The sequence below is a fragment of the Anas platyrhynchos genome, chromosome 1 (genome assembly GCF_047663525.1).
Source record: "Anas platyrhynchos isolate ZD024472 breed Pekin duck chromosome 1, IASCAAS_PekinDuck_T2T, whole genome shotgun sequence".
Taxonomy (NCBI): Eukaryota; Metazoa; Chordata; class Aves; order Anseriformes; family Anatidae; genus Anas; species Anas platyrhynchos.
This window is the reverse complement of record NC_092587.1, coordinates 77,722,169-77,736,096: the sequence shown is the minus strand read 5'-3', so window position 1 is coordinate 77,736,096 and position 13,928 is coordinate 77,722,169. Positions and strand designations below refer to the sequence as shown.

Sequence of the window (13,928 nt, the reverse complement as noted above, 5' to 3'; positions counted from 1 at the left end):
GACGTTCATTTCAATGCAGGTAAGGAAATGATGGTTAAAAGAGGCTCTGAAAGGACTCATGAGTACTAGGGATCCACAGTCTGAGCTAGGAACCTTTCCTCACCAAAGCAGTATTTTATTCGTGGATTCATTTGAGGCTACATGGCAGCAGAGAAATAAGCTGTGCTTATCAAATGAAGCTGCAGTATTAGCCAACATCTAAGCACTCACTTTGTGTATGATGAATTTTCATGACAGCTTTAAACACCATGGAGAGGTAGATAGTACTCAGCACTTACTTTCTGAAAATGAAGATCTTGTCAAGGGGCCCTGGACTGGGCATACAGAATCATGAGAGTACTCTGAAGAAAGTAACCTTTGACACTTTTTACATAATACATATAATTTATGTTTCAACTAGAGCATACACACACACACACACAAAGATAAAAAAATAGCTTCCTCCAGATATAGCTTCCCAGGTATATAGATCCAAAAAAAAAAACCAACCAAACACATAGATATGAATGTTGCAAATAGCAACATGAATAAATGTAAGACAAACAGATCCTTGTTCAATGGTCATTAAAAGTTTATGAGTTACTTAAGCATCTGACTATCCCCTTTGGGTCTTTAAGTTGGACTCAAGAAGTGCACAAGATGTGCTGTTTTTCTGCTTTTCTGCACAGTGAATGTGAGGTATAAGCAACCCGTCCAAAGGTCACTGAAGTAAAGTATTCTTAACCAGATTTCAGTGCATTAATCTTCTGTAAGGAAGAAAAGTTTCAGATCTACATACACCTGAAATGCAGGGGGGAGAAAGGGATGAATTCAGATCCTGAATCTATAAAATTAGCTTTCTGCCTGTGTGAAAAGCCATTCTAAATCCTTGCCCAAATTCTTTGTACTACAGAGAGTAGAAAACTAGAGTTGCATTTCATGCCTTGGACCCACTTGTATTACAAAAAAAATGCACCTTAAGGACAAAACTAAGAAGGAAACAAAATATGATATAACTTGCCTTTAGCAATTTCATACATGGTTTCTTTGGCTTCCTTTTTTTCATTTTCTTGCAATAGTACTATCCTCTTTTTACACGTCTCCTCAGGTTCATTGATTTCTCCTTCCTTCACAAGTGACTTGGGCAAAAACCAAAAAGGTACTCCTGCAAGAAGATTCAGTGCTGCACAAATCAAAATTCCCAGCCACCATGCTCCAACCCAGCGGGTATCAGTAGCTGTTATAGCTACATCCCCTAAAATAACAAACAAACAAATGGGATCTCATATTAGTTCAGAAACATTTTTTGCTGTCATTGTGTGTTTTCCTAGTCATCTCTGACATGTGATTTATTAAAAGGATTTTAAAGATTCTTAAAATGAATCTGATAAAAGAGAACAAATATTCTCCAGGCTTCTTTTCTAATACTGCTATTTTTTCTGGCAAATTTTAGTGTTCTGCATTAAATTAAGTCTAATCCTTTCCTATGTTAAGCCAGATGATAGAATCATTCATCAAATAATTTATATGCAGATTCATTTATGCATGTGTGAACTCAGGCCTTTTATTGGGTTAAATATTATATACAGATTTTCCATTCTAAAAGAAAAAAAAAAAAAAGCAAACAAAAATGAATATTCTTAGTAGCAAAGAAACACATTTTAGTGCTGGTTAATACACAATTATGCCTAACAATTTACATTAAAAAAATTATATATCCTGTACCTGGATCTACTGATCCCACATCAACAAACAGTTTTGCACAGAATGATGCCAACAAGAAACCAACAAAGGGGCCAATTATTGTTGCTGTATGTAGACAACCTAGAATATGAAAAGGAGAAAATACACAAAATCAGAACCCAGACATAATTATTTTCTTGAAATTGTTATAGAAGATCAGGATAGCTTTACTGAACAGGCATTTATGGCTAAAAATGGCCTCATTTCAACAAATTCACCTCAACAAATATTTAAATTACAAGTTCTACACTATCATTATTTCAATTACGCAGTAGCTCCTTTCTTCTCTCTTGTTCACCTTTGTTAATTTCCATGTTAGTTTTTAATTTTCATGTTAGTTTGGTTAGCATGATAGGATAGACTTACCCTGGTAGAAAGGTGAATTCTCTGTTTTGGCAAAATCTTCCAAATACGAAATGCCTAAAGGCATGATGGGAGTTTCACCCATCCCTCGTACTATGTTTCCAACCATCACAAATATCCACAGCAAGGACCCAGACTCCTTTACACACTCTGCAAATCGAGTAAGAAGCTAGAATTAATGTTTTAATTCTAACTACTAATGATGTTCTAGAGATGAAGACAAAGAATTGACTAACAGCTTAAACTTTTATGGGTATATCTGTTCTGCAAAATATGGAAATAAATTGTTGCAAAGGCTCCATAACTGAAAGAAGCTGTTGCACTTGCTGGAGCAGAATTTAAATCCCTTTCCTCTCCATTCTACACCTTCTCCTACCGCCTGAAAGCCTAATCACTGCATAAGCTATGTCCTTTCCTGTGCTCATTTCCCTCATCAAAACTGCTGTTGTCAGGGGAGATAAAACAGCCAAACAATCAAAATGAAGATCCACAACAATGTATCTGACCAGCCTGCTGAATCTGTCTAGGGATCTAGCTCTCATTCTTCATGTTTGTCCTCCTTCATAACTTAGTAGTGTGTTGCACCACAGTCGTTTTTGTCCCTCATCAGGAGCTAAGAGATCTTGGTTGTTTTCTTTCTCTCCCTGAACTTGGGTTTATTCATCCCATACAGTTTTCTTAAGATTCCACTGTCCTCCATGTTCCACGTTGTCACACTGATACTTGTCAGTGCCAATTTGCTAATAAAGAAAAACAGATTTTATTAACAGTAACTGATGACTTTCTAAATGAAAGCATCTCTGATTAGAGACCAAATCTGTACTGATATCAGATTGCTGTCAGCAAACATGAGTGAAGCAATCCACATGCAAGTGTGGTCAAATTCAAAGCAGTTTTTGCATTGTAAAGGAGAAGGGCTTGTATATATGAACATCACAGTTTTGCTTGTCCACAGAGTAACAGGGAAACTATTAAGTCAACCAAGCATAGCCATAGACATGAGAACCTATGAGTTCTAGGTGCTACATAAGCAGTAAATGATTGTATAATTTAGAAAAAATGCTTTACTTATCTATACTTTTTGTGTATTTATAAAATGAAGAAAACTTTATATTTTATATATTTTATATTTTCATATTTTCATTTGAAATCTTCAAATGAAAAATTAATACCAAGTGCTATTAGGCATACCCTTTTCTTAACTTTTCCTTGCGAAGACGGAAGAATTTATGCCTAAAGTAACATGCAGTCTTGGAACGCTATTGGGCCACATCCAAGTGGAGACAGAAAGCAACAGTACAGTATCACTATGCTTTGATGTCACTGGGTACATACAATATTACAGCAGTGTGATTCTGCTTCAGCACACGTTAATGGAACACAAAATATAACAGTGAACTGTGAGATTCGTTTCACCTAACTTTTGCTATCTACCAACCACTTAAGCCTCCAACAGTCAGTAGGTTCATTCAGGAGGTAATCTGACCCAATTTATAATAGAGAGCATGAATGTCCTTACAGCAAGGGACACTGTCTGCAAGGACTCTGTACTCTCCTTTGATGAATTATCAAGGGAGTCTAGAAAGACAGTTCAGACTAAAGGCTTCCTTTTGAGGAAGATTAATCCCATCCCCAATGTAAGGATTTTGCACATGATTATTTAATTGTTGTCTCTGACTCTTCTGACTTCAGAGTAGTTACTTTTATAATATATTATATTATTTCATATACTACTGCTAGTGCACAGGCATGTTTCAGTATCCCAGATAAGTTTCAGTATAGTTTATGATATATTCTCTTTTCTTTAAAGAGCCATGGGAGTTACTTTTTTTTTTTTTGCTTTTGCTTTGTCTCTGTTTCTAATTCTTTTATTTCTCATGTGGTGCATCAAAATATATACATATGGAAAGAGAGAAAGAATCATAGAATCATAGCATATCCTGAGTTGGAAGGACCCACAAGGATCATCAAGTCCAACTCCTGGGTCCACAAAGGACCACACAAAAATCAGACCCTATGTCTAAGAGTGTTGTCCAAACACTTCCTGAACTCTGGCAGGCTTGGTGCCGTGACCACTGCCCTGGGGAGCCTATCCCAGTCCCTGACCATATTCTCAGTGAAGAACCTTTTCCTAACATCCAGGCTGAACCTCCCTGATGCAGCTTCATGCCATTCCCTCAGGTCCTATCTCTTATCACCAGAGAGAAGAGATCAGCACCTTCCCCCTCCTCCTCATGAGGAAGCTGTAAGTTATGATGAGGTCTCCCCTCAGTCTCCTCTTTGCTAGGCTGAACAAACCAAGTGGCGTTAGCTGCTCCTCACACCTTTCCCCCTAGTCCCTTCACCATCTTTGTAACCCTCCTCTGGAGGTCTTTTAATAGTTTTACATCCTTTTTTTACTGTGGTGCCTAAAACTGCACACAGTACTTGAGGTGATGATGCACCGGCACAGAATAGAGTTGAACAATCATTCCCTTGACTGGCCGGTAATGCTGTGCTTGATGCAACCCAGGATATGTGAATTTTCTGATCTCTAGTTTTTATGCCTGTAAATGTACCAATCAAAAGTATAACCCTGGAAAAAAAATGCTAATAAAAAATTCTATTTACTTAAACACTATAAAAACTGAGGAAAAAGTAATAGTAGACATGGGAAGAATCATACCTGTTGATGGTTCCTCTGTAGGTAAAGAGAATGAGCTTTGATTAACAAAGCACAGAGGCATGACTGAAGAATTCTCCAGTGGTGAAATGCTGCTTTCAATATGATACCTGTTTGAATCAAAGTAAAAAATGTACAGATTAAGAGCAAATATATCAGAACAACCTTATAAATCCGTTCTTCAGTAATGAAGCTACCTCAAAGAATGTGTGCAGCTGTAGCAAGAAGGATATTCACTTCGAAAGTTAGCTCAGTATTTGTAACAAACCAAAGTAGGAACAAAAGAATTGTAGCAAGGGACTGACACAGTGTTGGGATAGGAATGTGGTATCTACCATAATTGTGATGCTTCAGGAAATGATGAAATACCCCAGTGAAGCCCCTCATATCATCTTCTCTCATATTCTTCTTACATTCTAATCCAATTTAGACCCTAAGCAGAGGGTACCACCAAGACTGTCAGAGCCAGAGTCATACTACATTGGACATAGCAATATTAGAGGATTTTTTCATCAAAATAAATAAATAAATAAATAATCCTCACTGATTAGAATACAGACAAGCCTGAATTATTATTTTGTTAAACCAAGCAAAAATAGTGAAAAAGTGGTTAAAGAATCATTATGGTTTGTAAAGGCTTTGCCAATACAGCAATCAGATATGATCTGTCATCCAAGCTCCAGACCAAAGAGACTGAAAAATTCATCTTAAAAATCATCTTGTATTGCCCCTACAGCGGATAAGACGTAGTAGCATAACTTGCATAGACTTTCTTAAGAAACTTTCTTAGACTTTCTTAAGAAAGTCTATGCAAGAGGTAGCACAAGAAGAAAGGCAAGGCACAGCAAGGCAAGACAAGGCAAGGTGCCCTGCACAGGAGTGATTGTCCTTGGGAATGATTACTGAGTTTTGAAGTCATCTCATAAGCAAACAAAACAAGCTGCTGTACATCTGTCTTACCATACTCATGTTCAGCAATATTTTTTTTTTATTAAGCAATCCTATTCCAGTGGGAGGCAATGGAATTAAGGCATATAAGGATCACAGAAGCTGCTGTGAGCTAACCAAATGTAGTAGCTAATAGGTAGCTAAGCTCCACCATGCTACTCTCTCACTCCGCCTCCTCAAAAGCACAGGGAGAGAAAATATGATGATAAAATAACTCATGGGTTGAGATTAGGACTGGTAGATAAATCACCAATTACATCTTAAGCAAAACAGCATAGGAAGATTAATATAATTTATTGCCTATCACTAGCAGACTAAAGCAGTGAGAACTAAAAGCAAAGTAAAACACCTTCCTCCCCATCCATCCTTTTTCACTTCCTCCCCTGACTAGCACAGGTGAACATGGAGTGAAGGCTGCAGTCCCTGACACTTTGTCTCCGCCACTCCTTCACGGTCCGTCTCTGCCCCTGCTCCCCATGGGGTTCCTCCCATGGGATGCCATCCTTCCTGAACTAAGCCTGCAGGGGCTGCCCACAGGCAGCAACTCTTCAAGGACTGCTCCCACATGGCTCTGTACCACCCATCCCCCTGGAGCAATCCCCCTGTGCTCCAGCACAGGTCCCCCATGGGTGGCAGCTCCCCCAGATCCCCTGCTCCTGCGTGGGTTCCTCTCCACGGTCTGCAGCTCTGGCCCAGGGCCTGTTCCTGCGGGGGTTCTCCACGGGCTGCAGTGTGGAGATCTGCTCCATGTGGGACCCGTGGGCTGCAGGGGGACTGCTTGCTCCACCACGGGCCTCTCCACAGGCCACAGGGAACTTCTGCTCCATGCCTGGAGCACCTCCTGCCCTCCTGCTGCACTGACCTTGGGGGCTCCAGGGCTGGTTCTCTACATTTTCTCAATCTTCTCTCCTAGTTGCTGTTGTGCAGCCTCTCTACTACCAGAACCTTGCCACATAGACCCAATACACCAAAACACTCACCTTCCAATTAGGAAATGAGGAAGTGATATCAGAAGACATCCAAATGACAGCACTGTGCAGCCCAAAGCAATTATTTTGGGTCTGTGAAGCCTTCCTCCAAAGTAACTCACAAAGGCTATCAGCAGCAAGTTACCTGCAAAAAGAACCTGAATCATATTTACAAACCAAGGCAACATTTTACATTTTAAAATCCAATGCAATTTTTTTTTGTATTTTGTTAGCTCAGCATCTGCTACTTCTCTTCTCTTGTAAAAACTGTAACTGGCTAAGCAATGCAGTAATTCCTCTCTAATTGTGGTTTTCTTCTGGAAGAGTTACACCACATGGGAAATACATAAGAATAGAAGGCAGTATGAAAAAGCAATTGTGGTGGAAGAGGAAATTTTTGACTGCACCTATGTAGAGAAGAAATTTCTCACTACTTTACATAAAGACAAGACCCAGAGCTACAGAATAGTAGTTGCTTTGGGAAGTTATTCTCCTAGGATACTCTATTTCGCAATGTGTGGAAAATATTGATAAACATGGGATGAATACCAAGAAAAGAGTTGAATTTATTAAATTTATTAAATTAATATTAATTTCAGTAATAGTTAAAGAGGAATAAAATTAATAGATTTCGTACCTAGTCCTATTTAAAAATACAAATGAGCTAAAAATCTCCTCCACTTTCACTTCAGAATCAGTTGATTTGCTATACTCTTCATTACTGCTATGCAGCTAAGAGAAGACTCAAGCCTCATGTTAGGAATCAGGTCCCACAACAGTAACAATTTACTAATCGTACAACTACTCATTTTGTGATTTTTTTAATCAAAAGAACAAAACCTTGTCTATGACTGGTGAGCATAATGCTCTGAAAGAAGATAGAATATTTTTTTTGTGTGTGTGTGTGTGCGTATAATTGCTAGAGACTTCATTGAACCAGTAACTTAAATGACACAAACACATACACTCATACAGTTCCCATAATTAACCTCTCTCTGGCACATGCATAGATTTTTAAGCATTTAAAATATTAATATCATTATTTACAGTTACTTTTACATCTTTGGAGAAAAGAATGCCAAAATTTTCTATAGAAAAGTGAGTATGAAAGGATACTTTATTTAAAATGTTACCTCTTTACATACCATATCATTAATCTTGGCCATTTAATGTTTCTTAAGGTCTCCTTCTTATCAAAAGCAATAATATATTCTGGGTATACAGTCTTTTTTGATTCTATGATTTTTTCATACCTTATAGCTGTCTCATCAGACTGTTTTGCAGGCAGCAGCGTGGTGTCATGAGTAGTTTCTTCTACTTATACATACAGATATAGAAGACCAGGGAAGAGGATGAAAAGAGCCTTAGCTTTCCTACACACATCCTCTGAGGATCTCTACTTACATGGATCTGACATTATGAAGTCTTTTGTTTGGCTTTTGTGGCAACAGCAAGACATTACCTGTCTTTTGGCTGTGAAGCTTACTGACAGGAGGGGCACTAACAATAGAACTGGAAACTTTCTTTACAGTTGTACAGGTATGAAAACTTAAAATACTCCTGAGTTTGAGTAAGGAGACAATCCACTCCAACCAACTTTGAGGCCGCTGATTAAAATAACTGTAAAAGTGCTAATATGACCTTATATTCCAACCGAGTTTATAAAATCATTCTATTTTTTTTAGTTGATTAAAAACCTTATAATACATTTCTGTTTTGTTAGTTGTTCTGTTATTATTGTGAAGGTGCAAAAATTAGCTGAACCAGCCTTTAATCCCAACCATCCTCAATTAAGCTGTTAGTTTCCAAGACACTAAATATATAAGTACGAGCAGAGACAGTAGAACAAAGTTGGTCATTTTGCTGTCACAAACAACAACTGGCAGATTAATACAGACAGTAGAGTCACTAATTAATAATAATAGAGCTCAGCCAACATTTTATAATTTCAAGGAATAACAAGTAATAAAATGATTGATTACCAATTTCAAAGCTTCCATTAATGATCCCCACTAAAGAAGCTGGAATATTAAATTGTTTCTCTATCTGTGTGTACATGCTGTTCATGTAAGCACCAGACATTGTTTTACCAACAAATGCAAGTGATAGTGCCAGCAGAAATACCTAGGAAGGAAAGAGAAGAATACGTGAAGAATTCAAAATTATATATTTAGGAATTTACAACATTGTTTACCCACCGAAAGTGTGATTCTGGGTTAAACAATTTAATAGTCTTGATACTCAGACATGTGAATAGAATTTAAATATAAATGTCCAAATACCATCAACTATCTTTGTGCACAGACTTATGGCTTCACTAAACTAAAAAAAAATGAGGAAAGATTTTGTTCTTCACCTGCTCCCAGCCACCAACATTGTCTTCAGAAACCTTAAATCCCACTTCCCCGGTCAAGACAGGTACAGCACAACCTTTTCCACCCTGTGCCTGCTGCAAGGTTGCCATCTGCAGGACTGCACAACATCTGCAGTCAGAAGGAAAAAGCCCAGTGTGCTGGGTGCAAGGATCTTCACACTCTGCTCATCTGAATGACAGAATTCTTGCAGGATTAAGACCGTTTCCTTTGATAGAATTACTTGATTGAGTAGCTGCTATCCTTTCTCAGTAGAGGTCATGAGACCATTTCAAACATAAATAGTAAATAATGCGTTCTCTTTTTTACAATTACCTAGTAGTAATTGACAGTGGGGAAAAAAAGAGTATCTGCAGTAGTATTCAAGTACTTTTAATTTAAGGGTTATTCATAAGCATTATTTATGAAATAAATTCAATAGTATTTTAAATGCATCTACTGCAAATTCTAAAAAGCATCAGTAATGTATTTGAGCTTTGTCTTCCTATTAAAACAAGCTATTTTATAGCTTTTAATAGAGCTTCTTGACTTCTAAAATAGTGTGGGATATATTAACAGCCAATTTTTACTTCCATGTCACAACTGGCTCATTTCACAGGTTTATAAAGGAATAGGGGGATTACAGAAAGTAAAGCCTAGAGGCATTACAGAAGTTCAGAGGTGGAGAGTCAAAGCAGCATTCAAGCATACCTCCGACACATCAGACAACATAAAGGTCAGGGACATAAAAAGCAATATTTGTTTGGTTACAAATTTTCTTGACCTCAATTGTTAAATCATTACAGATAAAGAAAGAAGCAGACTGTTCATTCTTTTAGTCTATATTTTGACTCCTACTGAATGGCTGTAAGTGTAAACAATTGCAATTGCATTCATAAAAAATTGCTAAAATATTTCTGTACCTTAAGCCTGGAAATACCACAGAATTTGTCCTCTGCATGTGGTTTCTCATCTTCTCTCATGTTGGCTTGTTGAAGTGATCCCAATATCTGAATCTGTCTAATGATCCCTTTACAGTGTTGAAAAAGACAAAAGAAAAAGAGAAAAAAATTGTCTCATGTTTGTAAAAAAAAAATCCAAATCCTTCGAAGATACTTGATATTTGAGCATCTTCCTTAAATAATTACAAAATGGACTCTAACAAAACTGGATTCCAGCAAAACCTACAAGCCCATGTACATTTTTTTTCTTTACATTTTGAGAAAATTTGACATAAAAATGTAAAGAATGTAACAGCTAGTTTTTTCTCATCTGTTGAGCCACCCCTTCTTCCACTGGCATCAATGTAACCATAAATTTTAATAGAAATCACTTTGAAGCCTAGTTTCTTGGCATTAAAATTAGAAGTAGAAAAAAATAAAATCAAAACCACCAGACCAGTTTACGTTCTGAACAAAACAAACCAGACTCCATTCAGCTTTCCCTCCCAACATATGCAAAAAAAAATCCTTCTTTGTCTGAATACTTCTAGTTGTCTCCATCTCAGCTGGGTGGTTAGAGATTCTGGTACTGCTAAGCCACTTGCTTTCTCACATATTTTATATATTTCCCCAAAAAATATTTAAAGAAGAAGACACATATTCTAGGGATTTAGAATACACTGACCTGTAAAAGCCCCTACGCATCTGTGGCTTACCATGCAGAAGAGTTAAACAGAGAAAAAGAACATCAGTTTAAGAACTCTAAGAACTACCATAAAGGCTTCATTAAATCCAGTTATTCAACACAGTTCCCTGCTGCCTGATGCAGTAAGCCTAAGAAAACCAGGGCAATTCAGAGCCCTACCTTACAGCCAGGATGGATACAGGTACATTTCCCCCTTTCATCACTCTTTTCAAAGTGCCATCTTGTGGCACTTGCTCTTCTCAGTGTTTTCCACCTCATGGAGCCATGGCCGAGAAGCAAACTATCCTTGACAAGTCTGCCAAAAAGACTGAATTGCCCTTTCACATTCTTCAGCCCAACACCCTCACAGTCAGTCTCTTCACACACTGATTTCTACAACAATGTTAATCCTCTCAAATGCATTTCTTCATTAACTTGATTCCTGGCAAAATCATGGGCATTAACTCTTTCTTTAGCCACCCCCACATTTTCAGCCTCTAAAAGAGGAATGCGTTATCATAACATTCCTGAAAATACTAAATTTAAAATTAAATTTAAAATTAGTTGGTCAGCAGCTTGGACAAATGTCTCTGATCTATAAATAGATTGCATTTCTGCTTTGTTTAAGGATGTGTAGTCATGTTGTGTTCAACCATCAGTATTAAAATGCACATACATGATTTTGCATTTTCTCTGCAATTTGGCATAAGAGTTTATATCCCAAGGAGTATTTTATACCTTAGATTAATACTAATATGCATTATAAAGATTGTAGTCCATCTGGCATGCCAAAAGGCCAAAAGGTGAGTAACAGAACAAAGAATGCAATCCCCTATATTTGTCTTCTTCTGCTTCTTGGAGTTAGCAATACAGTTCTGTCCCTTACTGTACGAGAACCTGCATTTCTCTAATTCATACAAGGAACATCATCTGGCTACACAGGCTTTGATTCTGGTGCTAAAGTTACTTCTTCTGAGTTACTCCCTTTCCTTGGGCATCAGAAACCTCACACTACTCCTCATATGATTACAGATCATGATATATGATTTATGATATATGATTGATATGATATGATTTATTATATATGATTGATATGATCGATTTATGCTTTATGATCTATTATGATCATGATTTATGATATATGATTTACAGAATGGAAAAATTTGCTTTTACTATTATCTCCCTTCAAAGCATAAATTATAGCAGTATATATATATATATATTTCAATCCATTTTTGACTGAGAATATGATTAAGACTGTGAATTGAACAGCAAAACAAACAGAATGACGAATTCCAGCTATGTTCCTGAGGTTGCTTTCCCCAGCCTCAAAATATTTTTGTGGTAACACTTGGTCAAACAGAACTGATGAATCATAGAATCATTAGGGTCTTCAAGATCATCTGCTCCAACCATCACCTTACTACCAATGTCACCCACTCTTCAATGTCACTTACTACCAATGTCACATGTCCCAAAGCACCAGGTCCAACCTTTCCTTGAACACCCCCAGGGACAGAGACTCCACCACCTCCCTGGGCAACCTGTTCCCATGCCTGACTGCTCTTTCTGAGAAGAAATGTCTTCTGATTTCCAACTTGAACCTCCCCTGGTCACAACTTGAGGTCACTCCCTCTAGTCCTATCACTAGTTATCTGCGAGAAGAGGCAGACCCCTGGCTCCCCACAACTTCCTTTCAGGCAGTTGTAGAGAGCAATAAGGAAACACAGACTTATAGCCTAGATTATAAAAGAGATGTAGGTGTGTAAATCATCCAGTTCAAGTGTGTTTACACCATACTTTGAAACCATTTTAAAGCTCAGACTACCATTTCTGTCACTAAAGATGAACTAATAGTGTTCTCCCTCCCTTCTCCCATCTACCTGTTCTCTTCTGTGCATTCCTGATGCTCATTTTTCTTCTGGACTCTTCTGTAAACCTCTAACTCATTGAATAGACAAAAATTTAACACAGCAAAAAAATGCTTTCCGTATAGTGAACGTATTTGTCTCACTAAGCAGCTAAACATGTGTCAGACCTACATAAGGAAAAGAGGAGGAAGAAAGTGGAACCAAGAACATGAGAAGAGAGGAAAAAGTGGAGATGAAAGCAGAGTAGGAAAGGATGAAGAGTGCCCATTTGAACACCAGTGATATAGAATCATAGAATCATAGAATGGCTTGAGTTGGAAGGGACCTCAAAGATCACTCAGTTCCAAACCACCTGCCACAGGCAGGGACATATCCCACTAGATCAGGTTGCTCAGGGCCTCATCAGGTGCTATGTTATGTCACCTTGGGTGATATGTCACCTCAAATATTTCTGGGGCAATGGTCTCAAGCCCTAACCTAAGATACTCAGGCCAGCCCTGAACACAGAATCTTGCCTCCCAGAATCAGCACAGTTGTAAGGAAATTATGTCCTTTGTTGAACATCCCTCTTTAGCCAACAGCAAGACGAGATGCAGTTTATGCGACAAGGATATTCACAATGTGACTAAGCTTTGTAACAAACCACTTGGGAAATTTGTGCAGGCCAGGTGAGATTGTATTTATCCCAACATTTGCTCTTGGGTTCTGATTCACCTGCCAGCTATAATGTAAACACCTACGCTTGAATACTACTTATAAACCTGCAATATCCACTGAAATTTCAAGGAAGAGGTTAATAAAATCCCTCCTACAATCCCTCTTTACAAGATCTTACTCTTTCCACTTCTGCTCTGAGTTTGGAATGCATTTATGGCAGGCAAAAGAGTTAGTTCACAGAAACACCACAATTTAAAAGTGCATAAAGAGTGAAAGAGCATCATGTGGACAGTTTAGGTACAAGCTACAGTTATGAACTAGATGCATAAAGGACTCGCAATTTAGGCTAAAAAAAAAAAAAAAAAAAAAAGGAGGGGGGGAGGGTAAAGAACACATATATCCTGTATGGATCAGAGCAGACATATTCTGTGTGGCTGGTAACAGCAAACAGGCTACACCTGAGAGATGGGTGTTTGGACGTCTTTGTCCTACACATATCTATAAATAAATTAAAGGTTTAAACCACTTATTAATATTAATTAATAAATATCACATTAATTAACAATTAATAAACAAAAAGTAGAACAAAAGATATACAAATATCTGGATTTAAAATTCTAGGAAGCAATATTCTGCAAATTGCCTTCCCTAAGTCCCAAGGGAACATCTTATTTCCAGTTTAAAATGCATCTTCCATTTGGCTCAGTTTACATATGAGTAAACTGCTAAGTCCATGTTTTGTTTACAAAAAGGATTAAAA

At 37.7% G+C, this 13,928-nt stretch overlaps 1 protein-coding gene across 6 annotated transcripts in view; it reads right to left on the bottom strand.

Annotated features, from left to right (window-relative positions):
- Nucleotides 1-13,928, bottom strand: part of SLCO1A2 (solute carrier organic anion transporter family member 1A2) — a 51,178-nt gene that overhangs the window by 8,327 nt on the left and 28,923 nt on the right. For 3 of the 6 annotated variants that reach the window (XM_072042494.1, XM_072042493.1, XM_013102949.5), the window contains exons 2-8: nt 9,938-10,044; nt 8,646-8,787; nt 6,676-6,808; nt 4,751-4,857; nt 2,089-2,235; nt 1,705-1,803; nt 1,001-1,234 (exon numbers count right to left, since the gene is read on the bottom strand). In XM_072042494.1, the coding sequence (XP_071898595.1) occupies nt 1,001-1,234; nt 1,705-1,803; nt 2,089-2,235; nt 4,751-4,857; nt 6,676-6,808; nt 8,646-8,787; nt 9,938-9,997 (922 nt within the window). In that variant the 5' untranslated portion in view covers nt 9,998-10,044. Of the gene's footprint in view, nt 1-1,000; nt 1,235-1,704; nt 1,804-2,088; nt 2,236-4,750; nt 4,858-6,675; nt 6,809-8,645; nt 8,788-9,937; nt 10,045-10,820; nt 10,993-13,928 lie in introns of those variants that run through there. The other 3 variants (XM_021274826.4, XM_021274828.4, XM_021274829.4) reach the window with 3 other exon arrangements.